The sequence below is a fragment of the Anopheles moucheti genome, chromosome 3, assembly GCF_943734755.1.
Source record: "Anopheles moucheti chromosome 3, idAnoMoucSN_F20_07, whole genome shotgun sequence".
NCBI classification, from domain to species: Eukaryota; Metazoa; Arthropoda; class Insecta; order Diptera; family Culicidae; genus Anopheles; species Anopheles moucheti.
The window spans coordinates 12,670,252-12,692,350 of record NC_069141.1 but is presented as its reverse complement, the minus strand read 5'-3'; the positions used below and the strand labels follow the sequence as shown (position 1 = coordinate 12,692,350).

At 45.1% G+C, this 22,099-nt stretch overlaps 3 protein-coding genes across 5 annotated transcripts; 1 reads left to right on the top strand and 2 right to left on the bottom strand.

The window, feature by feature from the left end:
* Positions 1 to 1,007: 1,007 nt before the first annotated feature.
* Positions 1,008 to 5,047, top strand: LOC128305520 (uncharacterized). Its single transcript, XM_053043003.1, has 4 exons — positions 1,008 to 1,184; positions 1,264 to 1,421; positions 2,481 to 3,348; positions 3,423 to 5,047. The coding sequence occupies exons 1-4, from the start codon at positions 1,013 to 1,015 to the stop codon at positions 4,658 to 4,660; spliced, it is 2,436 nt and encodes an 811-aa protein (XP_052898963.1). The 5' UTR covers positions 1,008 to 1,012; the 3' UTR covers positions 4,661 to 5,047.
* Positions 5,048 to 5,078: 31 nt separating this feature from the next.
* LOC128305519 (uncharacterized) lies at positions 5,079 to 19,159 on the bottom strand. Of its 2 annotated transcripts, none has more exons than XM_053042999.1 (7): positions 18,755 to 19,159; positions 10,890 to 12,248; positions 10,566 to 10,810; positions 8,254 to 9,794; positions 7,682 to 8,170; positions 7,289 to 7,569; positions 5,079 to 7,210 (listed from the first exon to the last, which is right to left on the bottom strand). In XM_053042999.1, the coding sequence occupies exons 1-7, from the start codon at positions 19,089 to 19,091 to the stop codon at positions 6,939 to 6,941; spliced, it is 4,524 nt and encodes a 1,507-aa protein (XP_052898959.1). In that variant the 5' UTR covers positions 19,092 to 19,159; the 3' UTR covers positions 5,079 to 6,938. The 2 variants fall into 2 exon arrangements, with proteins under 2 accessions (XP_052898959.1, XP_052898962.1); XM_053043002.1 differs by lacking the exon at positions 18,755 to 19,159 and adding an exon at positions 12,325 to 12,365.
* Positions 19,160 to 20,441: 1,282 nt separating this feature from the next.
* On the bottom strand, positions 20,442 to 21,712 carry LOC128304191 (coiled-coil domain-containing protein 130 homolog). Of its 2 annotated transcripts, XM_053041352.1 has the most exons (3): positions 20,971 to 21,712; positions 20,565 to 20,891; positions 20,442 to 20,504 (listed from the first exon to the last, which is right to left on the bottom strand). In XM_053041352.1, the coding sequence occupies exons 1-3, from the start codon at positions 21,541 to 21,543 to the stop codon at positions 20,442 to 20,444; spliced, it is 963 nt and encodes a 320-aa protein (XP_052897312.1). In that variant the 5' UTR covers positions 21,544 to 21,712. The 2 variants fall into 2 exon arrangements, with proteins under 2 accessions (XP_052897312.1, XP_052897311.1); XM_053041351.1 differs by having other exon boundaries at positions 20,442 to 20,891.
* Between the last annotated feature and the right edge of the window lie 387 nt (positions 21,713 to 22,099).

Sequence of the window (22,099 nt, the reverse complement as noted above, 5' to 3'; positions counted from 1 at the left end):
CGGGCCAAGAATAATCTAGGCAGGCTGCGTACGGTTGCCACTGTCGCTCACGGCAACACTCGGGCTGTGGTTGTGTACGGTGAGAGGACGAAACTAGCCACACAATGGAGATGATGGATGCTCCGTTTTTGCCATAGCTATTGTGACTGTTTGGTGTACACCCGACTGTATTTAGCGCACAGCGTTTTCCCCTCTTTCGGGTTTGGGGAACGTCAAAAATGGCGCATGCGTGTTACCTTACTCCATAACGTACGCGTACCGAGAGCTTTGCTCCAGCACAGTTGGAGCTTTTCGAATGGAAATCCTTACCCACTTCCTCGTTCCCCGAGTTGTGTGTCGCATGGTAAAATGGTTTCGTTCAAATAATGTTCCACCAACTTGACGAATGTTTTTGTGTTTTGAGCATAGTCCACACACCGCTGGTATCAGTTTCAGGAGCGGAGTAGCCTGCGGGACAAGTAGCAGGTTGTGTGCGTAAAACCCGAACGATTGCTATTGATTTTTCCTTCAGTGCAGTTCAGTACTGTCACTGGCAGATACCTTGTGAATATATCCAAGCAAGCGTTTTCCTTTTGTGTCGCTGTGTTAGTCGTCATTAACAGTTCTGTTGGATCTATTTCCGTGCGTATTGCAGTATTAGTAGTGAAAATTGCCTAAGCCTCACTGTCACTGTTATTAGGGTGGAGTAGAAAAGTACTCATAGTTGCTCCCTTATGTTAGCAGTTCTGGCAGTACACAAGGTGTAAACATTGTAGAATTGGTAAGGGAAGCAAATAGTCCACTCGAACCCCGCGCACCACTGCGAGCTGGTCGTCACAGATGTCACCGAAAGTTCATCAGAAGACTACAAGCAATTGAGGTGCTTCTTGTGTGCATAACGATGTTCACGAAATGTGTTACTATCTTTCACTTCGTCGTTTTAGAAAACACGTCCAGTGAGCAGTGACGGTCGATTTTTCATCTAGCAGCAAGAAAAATATCACACTACACCTGGAGAACATACAATCCCACCATGGAGCTAACCCGGAGGCAATTTAACTTAATTACCACCACAGGAAAAATGGCTCCCAGCGTTCTTTCGCTTCTGTTACTGCTAGCCACCATTGTTCCGTACCGTGCAACGGTTGCCATAACCGAGGGAACGTTTCCGGTCGCGAAGCGTATGAATATCGAAACATGTTTAGGTAGGTGACCGCCTCTTCAACGCCACCAAATAGTTCGTTTAGCTAAACCTTTTTTTTTACTTCCACGCGCTGGCTGCAGTTCGGTTCGATGTGCATCTTAATACCATCATACGCACGGAAGAATCGCGATCGATGGGTGCACGCTTTCTTGACGATGCTGATCTTAATTCGCGCGAGCAGTGTCTACGGCTTTGTTGCGAAACGGAAAACTGTGATGTGTTTGTGTTCGAGGAAAAGGTAAGCCAACGGGTATAATCCTTTAAAAGCAGAATGAAGAGTATCAGGTGGATGAGTGGAAGTTGTCAGGTTGTTTTTCAGTGTTATATCCATTAGCTCAGTTTGATGTATAGATCATTTTTTGAATATTACGCTTTTGTTATAATGACCATCTCACACGACTAATGTTGGATGAATCTGATTCATAGTCATGAATCTGAATCTCTATTTCAAAGATTCATGAATCATCAACAATTACTCCTCGCTAAAGATTAATACGAATCACTAATCTCAAAAATCCTTATGAATGACTCTTTTCCAAAGGTTCATGAAGCACAACACTAAAAACCACGACTTGCAGCAGTTTCTGGATGCAAATCCAACTAAAACTCAATCAAAATAAGATCAACATTTCTTCAACAGTTCCAAAGAAAATCCTACTTGAGGAACAAAAACTGATCTTTCTTTGAGAAAACATTTTTCTTACAGATGGGCAATCACATACTGTATTGTATGAAACGGGTTTGAAGTTGCTCGGAAACTGATATGTTTTCATTGTCGCTGGTGAAATTCATAATTATTTCTTCAGTCTTTCAACCCATAAACTCACTTCTTCAAAGGGTCATAATGTGATCTTAAAGCTCGCCTCAATGATCTCATCCACCCTTATCCATGGACACAATGGGTTGAACCTGGGGGTACGCAACAACCACCCCCTTCCCCACCCTTCCTCCACTCAAAAATACAAAATTATATAGAAAGAACCTGACGCAGGTGTTACATTGACGCTGGTAAAGGTGAGAAAACGTCACACGTTACAAGCAACCCAAACCACCCATTCTGCTTCTTGCTCAACGCCTTAAATTTACACTGGTTTTATTATGTGTAAATACGAAACTTCCTCTTGATTCGCTCCTCAAACATTTCACAAACAAGTCAAACCGCCCATTGAAGCTGTTTGCGGTGGAACGGCATCCACGGTCAAACCACGGTTCCCGTTACCTTCCACTGCCTAAATGTTGCTTTGTTCTAACGTTGCATTATGCGTTCCCATGCCCCACTGTCTCCTTCTTCCCGCAGAGTCCGGGTACGTGTTTCCTCTTCCAGTGTGGTCCACCGGAGAACTTCCGCTGTAAGTTTACACGCCACTCGAACTACACTAGCGCGGTTCTGTCCATCCCACCGCCGCCTCCAGTTGAGCAACCGCCTCCACCACCACCGCCACCGCTAGCCGCCCAGATACAATCATTAGCCGCACAGCCGGCCGCTACCAGCAATGGTGCCACAAAACTGCTCTCCCAACACGAAATGGAACTGGTCAGCTTGAAGGACGGTGGGGGCGGCAACAGCAAGCTGCAGGGCACCAATTTTGTGCCCGCCTCCTCCACAACGCCTTTGCCACCGTTGGGTGTTCGGCTTGGCGAGATGCCCACTACGCCCAGCGCCAGTACACCCAAGCAGCAGCTTGTTATGCCTGCACCACAATGTGGCCATTTTGAATTTCCTTGCCATTCTGGTGAATGTATCGCGGTGTACAACGTGTGCGATGGCATCCCTCAGTGTGAGGACGGCAGCGATGAAGGTGCCGAATGTCCGCAGAAGAACTCTGGCCCAGTCGTATCTTCGTCCGCTTTGAACCAAGGCAGAGATCAGGGTTCGGGGCACGGAAGGGCGAGTATGGGCGGTGGTTCTGTGAATCAACCCGTCATGATGATATCATCGGTACGTGGCGGTGGTAGCGGGAATAGCCCGTTAGGGATGGGCTCCCCAGGAATGCTTCCACTCGACCAGCGAATGTACCAACCGATGGATTACCAGCAGACACCCAATCGATTCGGGTTGTCACTGGAACAGCAACAACAGCAGCAGATGCACCGTAACCGAGAAGATCCGATGACGGCTCCAAAACCGTGGCCTCATCCAGCCATCAATGAGCCGAACTACGTCGGTAAGTGTTGTTCAAACTGCAAACGATAAAATGCTGCTGTTTCCTGATCACTTTCTTTGATAACCCAATTGCAGATACCTCGGATAGCCGTATCTTCAACCATAAGGGTGGGCTGCAACTAGCGGCGGTTAACAACCTGGTTCCACCTTCTCAATATCAGGAAACCCTACCAGAGTCGAGCTACATGCCATCGTCCTCCGTCATACGTGCTGGAGGTGCAAAGTCTTATCTGACTATGGCCGGCAGTAATAGCTATCCGCAGCAAGTTTTACCACAGTTTCCAGCCGAACAAACGTCACAACAGCTGTCGCCGTATAAATCTGTTCTCCCTTCACAGTGGATAGGAAGCAACAATATGCGAGCCTCAAACTGGCCATTGCAGCCCAGCGATGTTTTGCCAAGCGGCAGTGATGGAGTTCCTCCAAGAGAACAGTACATACAACCAGCCGTCCAACAGCAACACCCTTCGATCGCAACGCAAGACATGCAATCCACCGCCAACGGTGCGGATGCATCTGCGTCCTCCTCGATTACGCTTCAGCAACCGGCAGTGAACCAACCATCTCCAGCTAGTGCACAATGGTCAATGGGATCACAGGCAGTGGCGGGAACACCAACACCACCGGGTACACCGTCTCCTGGCGACGGATCAGCGAATCGCGCTGGGCTCGATAGTGCCATGAAGGATCCATCCACAAACCATGACACGTTACCTGCTGCAAGCGTTGCCGCTCAGAGTGGAGCGAAACGCAAACCAGCTGCAAGCGTTGCATCTGACAGTGGGACAGAGTACGAGGAAGATGCGTATGACGATACTTACCCAGAGTCGACGAATGCAGCCGGAGCGGATGATCAATCCCAACCCCCTACCCAAACGGAACCACCGAAGAAGAAGGTTCGAAAGCATCACAAACACGATCACGACCATGGTGGTAAGCAGGCGGGTGGTGGTTCGAATTCGGACAACGCTGGTGAACAGTCGACCGAACAGAAAAGGAAGAAAAAAGTAAAAACAATTAAAAAGGATAAGGCAGCGAATCAGGCAGATCATGAAACCGGACATCACGCTGGAAGTGATCCTATCGTGCATGAACATCTGAAGGCGCTCGAGATCGAGTTTGCGGATCACGATGGGTACGCTGATCGTCCCGGTGGTGCTATGTTATCACTTACCCTCGGTGTGTTGCTGACCGCGGCCATGGGCATACTGTTGAGCTGCCGGATGCGTGTGGCTCGTCGAAGAATTCGCCGCCCGGGCAAATCGTCCTACGCGCACGATGCTGATTTTCTCGTTAACGGCATGTATCTGTAGTTTAAAAATCCCGTCGATCGAGAAGAACAGCATCAAGGGTTCCCTGTTTTTTCCAGGTTAGCTGCTGGGTTACGTACGACAAACGGTTAACCTCCTCCCGATTCCTTTGTGGTACACCATTTTTATGTCACATCCCCCTTGCTGCTGTGCTTGGATGTGTTTGGTTTCTTTCCACCCAAAGAGAGATGTGGATGTGGCGAAAACGCTAGGTTTAAAATATTTTATTCTTAGAGCTGTAATTAGTGAAGATCAGTAACACAGAATTATACAGAAAAAAGAAATAAAATTAAAACCCGAACAACAATATTGGCGAATGGAAAAGAAAAACTCAACTGATGCGTGTTGTCTTTTGACTGCCTAATGAGGAGCTTTATATCATTCCTTATTTATCATCCTTTTTTTTTAAAATAAATTGAAAATTAATAATAAATTACTTGAACTAAACTAATCATTGCAATATCATCGGATGATAACATTTTAACATTCGTTCGATAATCTTACTTTGTTCGACTATCTTCCACAATTTGAGTTTAAATGTGTAATAAAATCAATCATTCTTTTCTGCCGGTAACTACCGACGAAAACGTAACAAACCGCGCCCTTCTGTGTGCAGTGTGTTCCCATACTTCCTTAACTCAAGATATATGGTCTCAGGCTATCCCAGGATCGGTAATAAATATTTCAGTTGTTTTCTACGATTTCTACTGAACCATCTTCACAATATGGTTCATAGTGTATAGCTATGCGATTAGAGTTATGCTGTAACAAAATGTCTTATTTTTCTGTAAGTCATTTAGTTCGGTATGCAATCCTTAATTGTGCCACTTGTTTCCTGCTTTAGTAGTTACGTTTTAGAATGATGGTATTCAGTTTTAGGACCGTCGTGTGTTAGTGTGAGTTAATTATCATTAACGGTTTACTGTTCGGTGTAACGAATATCGCGTTGCTTTCATTTACCCAAGTCTGTAGTTTTTCTTACCTTTTTGCTTCTGTGATTAGGTGTTTCTTCTTGTTTGTTGTATAATTCTTTACATCCACCCACATACCTACACTAAAATCAGCCTATAATTCTTTTACACGTTTTCGTATGTCTTTTTTCCTTCCTTTTTGCAACATTATGGGCTTATTTCGTACTCTAACAAGAATAGATAGCTTGTATTTTAGCTGCTACCTAGCATTAGAGGGTAGTACTCATCGGTTGAATCGTGATCGCGTTGATTTATAAATAAATGGAAACAAATCAGTGCCTCATGTTTGAAAAGTTTACATTAGATGCAATAGCAGAAGTTACAAAGCAAAACTTAAGGCAACTGTTTACATTCAACCACGAATCGGGTGCATATAGAAACGAAATTTCTAGCAATCATACAATTCCTGGCGAATTATAGAACATTTCGTGTCAACAAGCTGCTCGCTGCGGTGTGTGGCTTTTACTGGCTGCTTAGCCGGGTATGCTTTCCACTACAAATCACAGATCTTTTAGTAACAATTACGTGTTGTTTCCTAATGTCTTTCCTACTACCTCCCGCTATTTGAACGGATTCTGGTAATATTACTTGTTTTATTAGGTAGGCTGTATTGTTAGCTTCATTACAGCGCTACAAGTTCATTTTTCACTGAGCACAACACTACAAACAATTACATCTCACATATCTAACACATTCAATAAATAGAAACCACTCGACGTCGAATATCCTGAACGAGTGCAAAACGGAAAAATGGGAACCCTTTTGTACGTATATGTTATTAGCGCCTATCTTACACAACACTCAGTTAAAACGGAGAACTATGCAATGGTACAAATTTACCAATCAGTAAATGGCAATACAAAATGATTATTACACGTACCTCTATACACACAAGCTTTGTAGGGAATAAAATTTGATACACATTCCGCGTGTGTTTTGTGTGTCCTGCTTCCTGCTGTTTTACTGCAATAAAAACTAAACCGAGAGAAAAGGTATCCGTGAAGGTAGATACGATTTAGAAAATATGGGAAAAAAACAGTACAGAGCATAGTATATAAAATAGCGAGCTTCGATCATATTTATAGAAACAACCGTATAAACATGACGAGACTACATTAGGCCATCGTGCACATCAGGGAGAGGGGCATACAGCGGGGCCGCGAGAAACAAACACTACAACAAATGGCAAAAATCTTAGCCCGATAAACATAATGATCGATTTACAACAAACAAAAACACCCAACAAAGTGGCTTTTCATGTGTGCATCGCCTTTTCGCTACTGATGTGTGCCGACAGCTAGCAGACGACGCTACGGCAACCCTGGCATAATGCCACCACTCAACCCGTGGTGACTACCCGAGGACGAGTTTGACTGGCTGTACTGCTGCATCCAGTTGGCACGATTACATTGATGCTCGAGCCGCTGTACCTGCAACATGAGCTGAGAATTTTCCGCGTACATGTCCTTGACTAGTATATCGTTGTTGGCGAGCCGTGCCGCCTGGTCCGATATGACAATGCACTGCGCTTCGAGTCGGTTGCGCAGATCGTTAATTTCACTGCGCTGCTGCTGCCAGATTTCTGTAACAGACAGAACAGAGGGTCAATGCGGATTATCAATCGTCGTTTGCTAACAGTATGTATGACACTGCCACTTACGATGCAATATGGATTCAGAGTATTGCTGCTGTTGTTTAACCATCAGCTGTAGATGCCGGTTCTTTTGTTCTAGGTTCTGTATTTTTTGTATCTGATTAGGATGTGATGCTGTTTTGGCGTACGATCGTGCCAAAACTGATTTCGCTTCTTTTAGTTGCTGCAGCTCCATCATGAGACAATCACGTTCATGGGTAAGATCTTTAATTTCATCCTGCAACTGTAGTTGCATTAACCGCATATGCTTCGCTTGCATCCCACTGGCACTTCCCTCTGAATGTTGGCTGCAGATAGTAGAAGGACGAGTTAAGTTATGCAAAACAAACAGCAACAAAACAATAATATAACATTAATTGCTCAAGGTTGAACAGCTTGCCCAAACGTGTGTTCACTTACATGCTGTGCGTTGAAGCGAGACTGTGCGTACTGCGCGCCGATCTCACTGAACATGCATCGGACGCATCGACTTGATCCAACACGGCCACGGTAGTGCAGTGTTGGCTGACGTCTTTCTTCGCATCAGAGCTTTCGCCATCAAATATTGCTACAGCCATGGGTTTCTGGATCGGTGAAATAACTCGAGCAAAATTGGACCCATCCAAATCGTCGACCTCCGTCGTAGATGAACCCCCGATACATCCACTATCGGCTTTTTCGATCGCTGAATTGGATGACAGCACTGCCGCCATCTCGGTCATAGAGCACTTGCCATCAGCCTCAGGAGCACATTCTGAAATGGCATTGATAACCGCCGGCGGACGCCAATTGGGATTCTGATAATCACGCACCGGCCGCTGGATTGTACTTTGATTCCACAGATAGCTTATCGGGGAGCTGGCTGGACGATCCTCTACCTCCGGTGTATCAACACGCGGCGAAGGAGAACTGCCGTTTGTTTATTCGAGAAAGAGAAAGAGAAAAAATAATTTATGAAACATGCATCCACGTACTCTGTATATCCGACTTACAGCAGCATCTCCGAAGGATATTTGTGCATCTGTTCCATGTCTTGTATCCTTCGGCGCAACTTATCTACTTCGGCCGTCCGTTCATCCAGCGCCATCTGGGCCTGCTCAAAATCGGCCTCCAGCTCGAGATACTGCTGCTCTAAGCCATCCTTTTCATCGATCGGCGACAGACGGCCATCCTTCTCGAGCTTCGAATTGCCCGCAAACTGTTCCTCGTATTCAGCCACCTTCTTCAGCAGCTCCGTGAACTTTTCATCGTTTATTCGTTGTTCTTCCTCGTACAACACGCGCTCATCGTTCACCTTCGCCTGCCAGTAATCTTCACAGTCTTCGTACTCTTTGCGCATCTGCTCTAGGCTGGATTCGAGTTCCTCGCAGCGTGCCGTCAATTTTTTGCACTCCTCGTCCTTAGACGATGTAGGAGGAGCCACCACGGATGGTTCCAGTCTGGCCGAAACCGCGACATTCTCTTCCACGGCAAACACTTTTTGCGGCACATTGATTTCTTTTTTCGCTTCCCGCAACTGCACCTCCAGCTCTTCGATTCTTGTACGCAGCGCTTTGATTTCATCGTCACGGCTCAATGACGATTCGTTCATGCTTGAAATTCCTGACGATGCACCGGTCAGCTCTGCACAGCTAGCAGGCATCGCACCCGCCGTATCCTCAGCGCATCGAATGCTCTGTCCAAGTTCCGAATGCAAGGCCATCCAGTCCCCGGACGAAGAGTCCGATTCGATGTCATTCTCGTTGCTGCATCGACGAAATTTGCCCAACCGGGGACTTTCATCCGACAGTCTCGTTTTGCTCGGTGAATCACCACGCCGCTTGATAGCAGCCGAACTGGTCGAACCGTCACCTACTGCGGCTACACTAAAATCGTCTCCAACCGCAGCGGATCGCTTGAGCTTAAACTTGGTGAGCTCCACGGTGAGCATTTCAATCTCGGCACTCAGCTCATCGTTCTTATCGCGCAAACCAGTATTTTCGTTCTGCAACAGCGATATCCGATCGATCAAGTCCAGCACTTCTTCACTATCCTTGCGCACAAACCCACAATCATCGTCGTCCGCATAATCGTTACGATTGTTTTCCTCCAGCTCGGCTATATCCCGATTGAGTTTGATGTTTTTCTCCAGCAGATCGGTAATCTCCTTCGTCAGATTCTCCTGATCCTGGCGCAGTTCATCATTTTCCTCCGCCAGTCGGGACATTTCCGACTTCAGCTTTCCTTCCTCGTGCTCCAGCGCTTGGATGCGTTTTTCCAGCATCGCATTCGCATGCGACAATTGTTCCCGCTCGAAGGCTAGCTGCGACGTGAGCTCCTTGACCGTTTCGTGATGCCGCTGCTCTAGATGACGGATTTTCGTACGGGTAGAGTTCTCCAATGAATTGTGCCGCTCATCCACTTCCTGCGCAAGGACCAGCGCCCGATGATTAACCTCCTTGTTGTCGGCGTACAGTTTCTTGTTCTCCTCCACCAGCTGATGGAACGCTTGCCGTAGTGCGGTCACTTCTGCCTTATGCAGTACCAACGAAGCCTACACGGTGCGAATGGGCGTAGAAGAGAGGGATAAAAGGAGGAAAGCTTTATCAATCGAATGACGATAACGGCGAAACGGTGATTACGAACGAAGATCATCATTGCGTGTCTTTATTTGTGCCCATAAAAACCACTGAAAAAAACCCATCATACTCAACAGCCAAATCCGTATCAACCAAAACTGCGTAATCGCATTAAAGCCAATCTCAAAACAGTCCAATCTTTGTTTCTGATAGCTTCAAACAAAAATCCATTGCGAAAAGGTGCAAATTGTTTTCATTTGCGATAAATTCCATCACCACCAGTACCAGAATAGCAACAGTTTTTCCTTTATCTTATCTTTTCTTATCTTATGCACATATTAGTCATAACGACAGTCATAACAAGATAACTTTCAAGATATTAGAAAGGCGAACATTTCTAAGCATCACAAAATTCCCAGTGCTTCTTTTTATTGTGCTTCTATGTAAATAAATTATACAGTTCCAGTTGCTTAAGGAAGGCCAACTGGTTGATGAATATTCATAACATCCAACATAGTGCCAACATCCAATGCTTTGACAAAGACAATTGACACTCACGGGTTATGATCAATTAGCAGACAACTAAAGATGTGTGGGTTAGATGCAACGGTACGAAACGACTATACATTCACCTACGCATTCGTCATCCGGTTTGTGCAATGGCCCTCAAAAAGAGCAAATATAAACATTGCCGCTATCACAAACGCTTTCTGTTCGGAACCTAAATATCAAATCATTTTACTCACCCGCACGATAAGTGCAGCATCGTCGAACGGATTATTGCTGATGCTGCTAACGGTACTGCTGTTCATATGTCCACTAATAATGCGCTGATGTTCCTCCTCTAGCGCTTGCACCAAGTCCGCCACATGTATCACGTCCCGGTTGAAGCCCAGCTCATGCAGCAAATTCCCCGGAGTTTCTATACCAGCTGATTCCCACAGATCGATGATGATTGAAGCTGCCAGTGATCCTATTTCCGATGTCCAATCTGTGGTCCCCCAATCAAAACGAGAGAAATCAAACACGTTAAGACGGAAGAATTATAGCCGACAGCGAATCAAACGTACCTGGGGGCAATGCAAGTGTGAAAGTGCTTTCTTCGGCCGTAACAACGGATGAAACGGCGGTGGAACCACCGCAATCGCCGAGCTGCAGTTCCTTGGTTTCACCCATCGGCAGCAAATCGGTATTGCTTTCGAGCAGGGCTATAAATTCCTCAAATCCGATACCCTCGCTCGGTTCCAACGACAGCTTGTTAAACACTTCCTGGGCCGCCAACCGAGCCGGCACTTTCTGCAGACCCACACGCTCGCACACTTCCTCCAGCTGTGCCTGATTCAGCAGATCACCCTGCCGGCGGTCACAGTCAAGCAGCAGCGAGTTCCAAATTTCGCGCAGATTCTCCGACAGGTTCATGAAGTAGATCTTCTGATCGATCCGCTCATCATCCATGTGGAGCTGCTCGCGTATGGTTACCGTGGTGGTGTTCCGTTTACTTTCCACTGCCGGACGCTGCCGGTGTGTCGGTAGTGAGGCACATCGTTTTAACCGATGTACACCCGTACTACCAACTATCGGGCGTCGTCGCTTCGAACCATGTATGTCACTTTGGGATGCGGAACGTTGCACCTTCGAGGAGGCGGCAACGGTACCGGTTGCAGTGATAAAACTTTGGCGCGTTCTGCCAGGCAGCTGTTGCTCCACGATCACACCATCGCGCTCCGCCGGTGTCTTTTTCGTTGCCGATTGACCCGCTACCGATTTCACCGTGACCGATTCATTGTCCGAATTGGAGGAAAGCGACGATGAATCGAGTCCATTCACATCCTCCCGTGGCCTTGACCGGCGACCGTACTTCTTAGTGCCGACGACAAACTTCGGCGATACTTCCCGATCCGACGAGTCATCTAACGTGGCTTCTTCCGGTGGTAGCTTCTCGGCATCGTTCCTCGCTAGCTGTAACGCACGGTTTGGATGATTCAAGCATTCATTATCAACCACTGGAACGCAGTCATCGCACGTCTTCTTCTTGTCGTGCTGTGGCTTCGCTTGACCGATTAACGACGAAAGGCTAACATTCTGCTTCTCGTGCACCTTGGTACGGTTTTGCTCTAAAGTTTCCACCTTGCGCTGGACGCTTTTTGAGGCCAAGCTGCGTTGGGCTGTCGCACGGTGTTTGTTGCTGCCCGCTGACACATTGCTCCCGGTAGTATGGAATGATGGCGAACCGGATGTGGATGAAACTCCCGATGTACTACTATTACTACCAACACTTCCGTTAGCGTTAGCACCACCATCGGTGTGATTACTTTTGCCAGAAACTATCGAATGACCTGTCGAGGAGTATGAATCCATTTGTTGCACCACAAACTGCTGTTGTGGTTGCTGTTGCTGCTCCTGCTGCTGCTGATCTGGATGATCGGAGTCTGCGATAAAAAAAGGAATACAAAACACAAATCAATCCAAGTGTGCCACTGTTTGCGATCGGATAATCAACATTACATAGTATAATAATCATTTTGACAGATCGACTAGAAAATCCTTCTCCTTTTGCACCAGCACCACGGCACCAGGGCGGGGACTAGAAGCGATGACGAAACCAAGACACGAGTCGTGGTGCGTGTTGGTTTGTTAACAAAAACCCACGCTTGAACACCATTCCATAATAGCACCTGCGGCTGCCTGAAACACAACGTGTCTCAGAGTTCTCTCTTTTTCTCTCACTTGCTCCCTCTGTTTAAATTTCAGCTCAAAACACACATTTCCTTGCCGCGCACTATCGAAACCACCCCCGGAAGGTCGAATGGATTACGACGCGGTTCGCGTTCACGCACCAGCTTGAACCTCGTCAGATCTTTGGCTCCTCATCGCGTGCGATACGGTAAACTCTCACTCTTCACGCCACGACGCTGGGGTGTGCGATATGTTTCTCGCGAACACACAAAAAACAACCCCGTCAAACTTGCGGTGGCAGCTATGTGTTTGCGCCACAGGACTGCATCGAACGCGCGCCACGGCTGCTACACCTTGCGGACAAGCTAACTGACTGATTGACTGACTGCCTAGCTGGTTTCTGCTTGTTGTGCGGTGTTGTGGTTGTCTGTCTGTCCGCTCGGTTCGGTTCATTCCGATTCGGTTGGGTTCGGTTCGGTTTCGCAGTGTGTTGGTGCATTCACGGACGCGGACACGGTGCTTTTAGTGCGTCATATACAACGCTGCACACCAGCAGCTACTACTAATAAACAGTAGCGCACTATTGCCCATGTTGGGGAGCGTGTAGTCGACGCATCTTCCCTGCGACATACCCAACCCCACCGGAGTCGGTGGGCAGCTGTGTGAGTAGCCGCAGTCAGCCGAAGAAAACACAACAAACCCAGCACAATGAAATTTGGGTGGGTCATAAAAACAAATCAACACATTACTATTGTTTTTGAAGAGTCAGTCTAGTGACTAGGCGAAGCCTGCCAGGCAACAATATGCAGTAGAACTCACGTATACAAAGGCGCGCGCGCGTCCGTACGCCAGAGCAGGTGTTGATTGGTGTAATGACATTGTTTATGCGGGGTTTTTCATATCGCGGTTACCCTCTCTCAGCCGCGTGATCTGCTGAAATACGTGCTAAATTTAAGGAAAGAATTGAAAGCTATCAAAACACGGTGCGATCGTGTGTTCAAGTCGCTTGTAATGAATGCAACGACGTTAGTAATGATATCGTTCGATAGCTACAAATTCTTTAGGAAGAAGCACCAGAACAACAATGCGTGTTAACGCAATAAATGGCGCTTTATTAATATTATTCAATTACTATTGTGTTCCAGTTCAACAAGCATGTTGCCGAGAGAACATACCGAGAGAGGCTTTATGATACCTCCAAGCTAGTGAAGAAGAGAACGCAAAGTCACTTCAGGTTACAAGTGTAGCAAAAGGCGTAAAATTAAACTAGCTCTGAAACTATGTATTCTAAAGCCGATCCTGGCGGATATGATGGAGGATGCACAGTTGGAATTAGAACAAACCCCTTAGAATTATCTCAAACTTCATCAAAATTTCTGTCATCGTACGTAGGATCTTATGCTTTAGTTGAAAAATAAAATATTACAATTGTTTTGAAGAAAAAATAAACAGGAGTTTGGATTTTAAAATAAAGAAAAAAGCTGGCATTGAAGAACGATTTGAAGAATTTAGGTTAAAGAGAAACGATGACGATGACGGGAAATATTAAGTGGAATTCAAAGTAAGTGGAGCAAGTTAAATTCGGACGAACCTTGTTTGAGCTATAATGTTCGCCAGCTCAATGTTCTTCAACATGGTTTGGGGATGATCACGATCAAGTTTAGGACCAATTACGTAGTTCCCTTACGTACATTTCATCTAGTTTAGAATAAGATATCTATCTGAGAGATTTTTTTTTCCTACACTATATCAACACCTTCGCTTTACCTCATTCTTACATAATCTCTTAAAACCTCGCTTTTAAACGCCAAACCAAACGCCGTATGTATGGGCATTATCACTATTACACAAATGTTACGTACGGATGGTCCCAAAGGCAACCAAGCAAATGCTCTCCAAAGACAAAACAAAAAACAACACGAACGTATTTACACGCTTCACACAAATAATTAATTTTCCAACCGTACTACACGCTTTTCCCAAGTAGACACAACCTGACCGAGAGCAGGGTACGAGCAGAGCGGGTTGGAAAATAATTTTACATTTTCAATTCATTTTATTGTACACCCATTTTCCCAGCCCTCTCTTGGTCTCACTCTCTCTCTACTTCTCTCGGTAGGCACACAGGTAGGGAACCCAAACCACAAACCAAGAAAAACCAAAACATAATAATGCAATTATTAAGAGACCACATTTTTCTCGCTGTGTTTTTTTTTCAATAGCGTCGCATAAGACACATTTTTTTTCTCGAAAAAAGTTTTTGGGTACTTCTTCACCCGAACGATTGTAAAAATAAAACACACAGTCTTCAAGGTCGTAGAAAAGGTTTGGTTCGTGCACTGATCCCAGCACTGAATTATTAATACGCGCGTAAAATCTTTTTTTTTGTTGCTGCATTCGAGTGTCTTTGAGACATGTAACTAAGGTCATAAGACATACAAACGTTCGGTGGTTATTTTACTGCTGGTTGTGGCTAGTGGGCGCGGAACGGGTACGGGTTCAACTTTTCAAAGCAGTTATCACCATCGATCAAACAGATCTCGTTGCGCATGTTGGCGTGGACGGTGGGACCAGATTCTTTGGGGCACGAAACAGCCAGAAACACCTTTGCGCTTCTTTCGCGAGTCCTAAAAGAGCAAACACGAGCAATTTCGACATAACGAATCGTTTTTAATGAACAACCCATCAGAATGTGGATTTTATTGGGAGAATTGGGAGAAAGATAGTTTAATTATAACACTAACCTGTCAGCTGAATTTACGATCTTAACCAAACCCACTTGTATAACAAACCCTGCCCTGTATAACAAACAATGCCCTGCACAAACGAAAAGGAACTGGTGCTCTGGTGTTTTCGTACGTACAAGACAAAATTTATGGCATTCGCATATGTTCACGGTTAGCGTGTTGTGTGTTGTCGGTCTCTCATTCATTCGCTCATCATTGCTGTTTATTGATTATTGCGCTACTTGTTGCATTATGTAGGTAGTAATCAAAATTGGATCAAGTTCAACCAATTCCGGCGGTTCCGGTTTGTTGTCACCGTGAGCCATTTCAAAACTATTGGATAAAAAAATAGAATTACAGGGAAAGGACACGGGAATATGATTGCGATTCATGGTTCTAACTAATTTTTGGTGTTGTATGAATGAATCTGAATCTCCATTCTAAAGATTCATGAATCCTGAACGATCCATGAATGGTAAATTATGTATGATTCCAATGGAACTTATCCGCACTAATCTACCTTTTTGTAGTCAAAAAATGACATAAAATTTTCTATTACATTTGTAGTCTTCTTCAAGTCATCCAAGATGCCAGCGTGTACTACCCTGATGAAGTCCATTTGTTGGTTGTTTTGATTTGCACCCTCGGAACAGTCAACACATGACACACAGTCAAAAGACGAGAGTTGGGCCTGATTAGCTCAGTAAAACCCCGCCACTACCATTGGGGTTGGGGCTGGGATTGCAAACGAGTTTGCACAATGCGCCAGCAGCGGTTCGAAGCGCACGGTTCAGTGTGGCATGGTGGTGCCGGTGGTGTTGGATTGTCACAGTTATTACGAGCTTTATAATGGCTACAAAATGTCTACAGGGCAAAAGGGGACAAAAAAAAAGAAATGAACCAATTCACAAACAGCGGGTCCCTAAAAAAGTGACCAGCGTAGGTGAACAGGGGGAAACAGGCAAATAAAAACTTTCCAAATGAGAGGGAAGCTTTTTTTAAGTTATAAATTGCACTAAACTATGCTAAAGCTCAATGGATGGGAGTTGGATGGGGTGTGTTAATGTCGTTTGTGAAATGAATTTAATTTTCGTCTAACTCATTTCTTTGATTTTTTAACGATCTCAACCCATTAGTCGAGATATCAATCATCGGAGATGTTTGTCGCCAACACAATGCTTCACGAAGCGAAATATGTGAGGCCCGCATTCGTGACAGAAATTTAACGTAACAACACACAAGATGGAAGGTGGACACACTTTTACGGAACACTGTTTACGTGCCTTTCGTGTAGACAAAACCGTTATCTAATGAAAACGCTTTTTGGACAACAAAAATATTGCCCTAAATTAACAAAAAACAATCACAATTCTTCGTTGCCTTTTATGACAAACTGCCACACCTTTTAACCTTTATTAACGATACGCACATCCTTGAACCCCGCGGGTTTCTCATCTGCATCATCAATGACTACGACGGCGATGGCATTGGAAGGGCGTTGAATGTGTTGACCTAATGCCTAACTTTACACCCACCTTTAGACGAGCGTCGGCCTCTTGCCGGCCAAAACACGTCCCTGCGGCGAACAACAACACAGGGCTAATCGATCGATATTCAGTGGGTTCACCGTCAAGAAACTAGGCTCGGCTACAGCAGCGATAACGATTGTTCCTCCTTCACCACTCCGGAACTTCCCGACCATTCTATTTCACCGTGGTCTTTTTTTCCGTACGTGGCGTTTTTAGTTAAATTAGTTCCCTGTTTTCCAAACGCGTGAATACCTTCCCCCCTTTTCGCTCCCTGAGTATCCCTGCACCCCCCCTTGGGCCAACTCCCTAGAGCGGCCCTTCCCCGAAGCCATAAACCACAGTGTGACCGAAGCCACAGAAAGAATGGAATAATTGGGCACCTGACACAGAAGCGGAAGTGGTCGAGCAGCGACATAAGGGGGTCGTAGTAAAAACGTGATAAGAATCTACTATGCGAGGTCCATCGATCGTTACACCCGGTTCGCGCTTTTTGGATTTTTGAACCGGAAGTCTTTCTACTTTACCGGGTCCATAACATGCACGTTCTAATAACACGTTCTGTGTGGGTTCAAATCTCAACTGTGTGATCTGATTTGCTGCAGGAGTCCTGTAAAGCTGTCTTGATCGAACACCGTCATCAGGAAGAACAATATGCTGGACTTTTTATGGATACTAACTAAAAAACCACTAAAACTACTAAAAAAGGCTATAATATGGGTAGTCCGGTGTCACTCCATTGACATGACAGTGATTCGAATAATTCATAAAAGAATATTATGATCATAGGGCTCGAGCATCTTCCTCTCGAGGTTTTTGTCAGTTTACAAAATCAAAGTACATGTCTCAGACAAGACTGGTACAACTGATCCATGGACTTAACAGCTTCTATGTTATCCGATTATTATTATTATTATTATTATTATTATTTTCAGAAGAATTCACGGTATCAAAGGGAGCGATAAGCAGTGGATAATTCAACTCGCGCAGATATCATCAACCATTAGACAGATACGGTGGACCAAATCCAGCGACGGCTTTAAACCAACGGTTTTAGTGTATATTGCCCTAACCCGTCGAGGATTCACTGTCTCTTTCAGGTAATTATGATTCAAATAATTATATTCAAGTTCAGTCCAAGGTAGTGAATGTGATGTTCGTCATTTCTTCAATTCAATAATAAATAATAATATAACATTAAGAAATACTGCACTGAGCACACTACTTCTTAATTTCTTTATCAAACATCTGTTTCGCAAACAATGGAACAATTGCAGTTTCCTTTTCGACGGTCAGTCATAAATATCTCGTTCTATATGTGGTGCATTCTCAATCGGTAAAACAAAACATTAGGTTTTTTTACAGATAAGGACACGGGACGGTACACAATGTTTCTAGAACACTGATACCATGATGAATGGCACTCGGGATGTCATTTTCTTTATCTAATCGCATGTCTTTTTTAACGGATTTGTGCAAGATAAAGCAATGAACAGGGGAAAACACAAAAGTAACACATCCTCTAGGCAGTGTAACTTTTACAAACGTTGCTTCGATCGGTTGCTATGAACCGCACACCGCCTGCTAAAGCTGAAGGTTTGTTTCATCCGGAAGCAAAAAAGATGCCTCTTCCGCTTGGGAAGCAACCTTCCCGAATCATCTTCGTACGATCGTAACCCGTAAAGTTGAACGATCTTTGCCGCCTGTGGCTCCCATATTATTTTAGGGAGCGGAACAGAGATGCCTGGCGTTAGAGCTCAAGCGTTAATTATGGCCGCAACCGTAATTAGATCTCTTCGCATTTGATGTTTTTGTTTTCCTTGCCTTTACTTTCTACTTCCCAAATGGCGACGGGTGCGACGATGGCGTTATTTGCATGTTGGAAGGTCCCGAACCCTGAAGAACGGGAATTCAGGGTGCAAAAAAAGGGTAGCATTGACCAGCTGAAGCGCTGCAGGAGGAGAATGGTAATTTTTAGCCAAATTCCCTGTCGGTGTTGTTTCTTACCTGGTGGCACTTCGAACGCTTCCTCCGCTTTGTTGTTGGACGCCATTATCGTTGGGGACGTAGCGTCCACTTCGGTGCTGTTGCTGGCAGCCGCGATCGATTCTTCGTTACCGCCCAGGATATGCAGGAGACCTTCGCGAAATTCACGGAAGCTGACGTGTGTCTTGCAGCCGGTCATCAAACACTTGACCAGCAGATGGCCCCGCTCCTTCAGCTCCAGTGTGCGGCATAGCTTGATCAGTGAATCTCGATCGAGTCCGCCGGTACCATCGCCGATACTGTGCGATTGGAACATATGATACAGCTTCTGCTCGTACGGATCGGATGAGAGCGCCATTTCGCCTATCTACCACGATGATGCTGCCACAGATGGGTTGGTGGAGAAACAAAAAAACTTACGCAAAGGAACACAATTTCGCTGGCACCCAAGTATGGAATATCGCGCACAAACGAACGGAATATGCACATATGAACGCACACACGAACACGAAAACGCACCAACTGCCCTTTACATGAATGGAGACGAAAAAAAAGGGCCACTTTCCAACATTACACACGGCAAAGGCAAACTAGCTTAACTTTCCCACACTCAACACACACTGACTGCTTTTTTGCGTCCTCTCTTTCTCGAATGATCAGAGATGGCGCTAAAGCGCAAACTTTCATGGACGTTTGAGACACGGTGATGGTAACCTGAGCCTGGAACACAGAGGAACCAATGAACATTTATTTACGGTTGCATTGCCGGACCTTTTACAAATGAGGCAACGAATAATACTAGATAGCAACCATTCATACGCACTGCACCGAACAACCGAGCACTAGATTGAAGCCGCACTTGAAAAATGGTCACCCTTTCTGTAATTTCCAAATGACCACTCGCGACGTTATGTGGAACAGTACTGTTTGTTCTACTGCCCGATTCCACCATCAAGATACGATCCGTCACTTGGTTCCCGAATCCATTAGCTCTAGGTACTACCAACACGACACACTGGCAATTGGCATCGCGCCTTTGCCGTGGAGAAAATCAATTGAATTTTTCTTCCACGCTTGCTACGATGTGTTTGTGTTGCTATACAGACCATTCCACTGGTCTGGATGTTTAATGTGACCTGTTTTATCCGCTTATCGGCCGCAACTAACGCTTTTTAATCGTACTTACTAAAACACATACCCCACTAACCTCCTCCTATCTCGTGACAATACCCGTGACACACCACATTCAGGAGGACTTACTTATGTAAAGCCCCGTAAGAGCCGAGTACGAAACATAGCCACAACCGGAGAGGTTTAACTAGATGGCATTCTTCAGAAAATGCTAGCTCTTTACACTTTGTGAACAGTTTTACTTTCTAGTCACGATGAAAATGCGAGTTTTAAAGGATTAAAATATCGTTTGTCCCTTGTTGTCTTTGGCCCTATGCTTTGAATATGGTCTTTCACTTCTGCGAACTGACCGTGTGACTTTTTGTTGTACTTGCACGCACACATTAACACACCGTACAGCCACACAACACAGGCTGTTTTTGACAGCCACAGAAATGTCATGTCAAATTGAATGTTTCAATTTCTTCAGGGAAGGGATATTATTTTTAAATTTAAATCAAACAAAAAGATAACACAATTATTTTAAGATAAACTATGTAAAAAAACTAATCTATTGTTATATTTGTAGTTTTTGCTTTTAATCACTATCGCTAGAACCGGATCCATAGTTGCATAGCAGCAATTGAGGACGGATTTCGCCCTCAGTCTTGGATGCATCCGGTTGTTCATCATTAGTTTCAGGAGCTACTATTGTCGCCACCTTGGGCCGTTTTTGTTCCATCGAATGGTTGGAGGATTCTTTTCCAGAGCTAGTTGCTGATCGTTTTACGATACCCAAACTTTTGGGTTCTAGCTTGGTGACTATTGTTGATTTGCAAGACGAAGTCGAGGGCAGCACGGGTCGATTAAGAATAGCGTTGCGCCGTTCTTTGTCTTTCTCTTGTATCGTTTTTGATGAATGCAAACGCATCAGTTGTGCCATACGTCGATCGTTATCACTTTCCGGCAGCAAGGATACCGCAAGGCTGGATCTCACCAGCAAGGCATTGTCCTTTTCCTCTTGAAGTTTCAACTCCTTTTTCCGTGTCTGCAACAGAAATTAATAAAAATATTTTTATCAATGGCTGGATTAGTTACGTATCATAACTAACAACTATTCTACTCACCCTAAATTGTGCCCGTAGCCGACTGTTTGCTTCGAAATCATCTCGCCAAACGGAATCGTTACGTTGAAACAATCGCCCCAGCACGGGCTTGGCCTCCTCAGCCGCCTTCGTGTCTTTCGCTCCATGTTCCAGCTTGTACATAGCATCGTCGAACAGCTTGCGTTGCACTTCCTTCGTTTCCGGTACGATCTGCTCATTTTGTGTCGGATCCCATCGATTTTCCTGCCGTCGCGCACCGGAAACAATCTCATAATCGAGATTCTGTGGATCAGTTTTAATCTCAAAGTGATTGTCACACAGGTGGCATTTCATCCGGAACTGGTACACGGGCGTGGAATAATACATGCCGACCTTTTTCTTCTCCGCATTATATCGCACACCCATGCCTATGTGGTTCTTGCACCCATCGCACCAAATGTTGTACGGCATCTCGAACCGGATAATCAAGATGCCGAGGTGGATTTTGCGGGCGCGTTCCCGCAAAGCGTGCGTTCCCTGCCATTTGTTTAGACCACCGGCTTTTGGATCGTAATCCGGTGGATAGTACAGGTTTTGTCCCTTGCGTTCTCCCATTTTGCCAAAGTGCTGTACGGATGTTTAGGGAAGAGTTGTTCCGGAGGAGGGTGCGTGTTTTAAGAACACAATCACAGATATAGTAGCATGCACTTTTTCGACACTTTGATTCGACACCTGAAATTGTTGCAATTGAACAAATCTACTGGTCAGTATTTATCGATTTTTCCCTTCCAAAACGCGTAATTTAATCGTTCTCCATTTGTTTTGTTTAGATTGTGCGATGTGATGTCAACATGGTGAAATGTCAATGTGTTTTCGTTCGTGAAAAATTGAACGAAATCATACGTTCGTATAAATAAATCATTTCTAAGCAACATTTTTTCAAGCAAAATTCGTTCAAATGTTCGCACAGGGGGATTTTCCGACCAAGCAATTTATGATTTTTATCTCGCATAGTTCAAAACATTTTGTTACGCAATTTAATCTTGCTGTTTCTTCTAAAATGGAACATAATTTCTATGTGTCCTATATGAAATAGACCACTGTCTAGCACTACCCTGTGGTCATTGGGAAAGCGCCGGCGTAAAACAACTGCCACCTCGTGTTTTGACAG

Coding starts and splice junctions, on each gene's coding strand:
- LOC128305520 (XM_053043003.1), top strand. CDS start 1,013: ATGGAGCTAACCCGGAGGCAATTTAACTTAATTACCACCACAGGAAAA. Junction 1,185..1,263: donor GAATATCGAAACATGTTTAG/GTAGGTGACCGC, acceptor CGCTGGCTGCAG/TTCGGTTCGATGTGCATCTT. Junction 1,422..2,480: donor TGTTTGTGTTCGAGGAAAAG/GTAAGCCAACGG, acceptor TTCTTCCCGCAG/AGTCCGGGTACGTGTTTCCT.
- LOC128305519 (XM_053042999.1), bottom strand. CDS start 19,091: ATGGCGCTCTCATCCGATCCGTACGAGCAGAAGCTGTATCATATGTTC. Junction 8,171..8,253: donor TATCCTTCGGAGATGCTGCT/GTAAGTCGGATA, acceptor AACAAACGGCAG/TTCTCCTTCGCCGCGTGTTG. Junction 7,570..7,681: donor CTCGCTTCAACGCACAGCAT/GTAAGTGAACAC, acceptor TACTATCTGCAG/CCAACATTCAGAGGGAAGTG.
- LOC128304191 (XM_053041351.1), bottom strand. CDS start 21,543: ATGGGAGAACGCAAGGGACAAAACCTGTACTATCCACCGGATTACGAT. Junction 20,892..20,970: donor GGCTACGGGCACAATTTAGG/GTGAGTAGAATA, acceptor TTTCTGTTGCAG/ACACGGAAAAAGGAGTTGAA.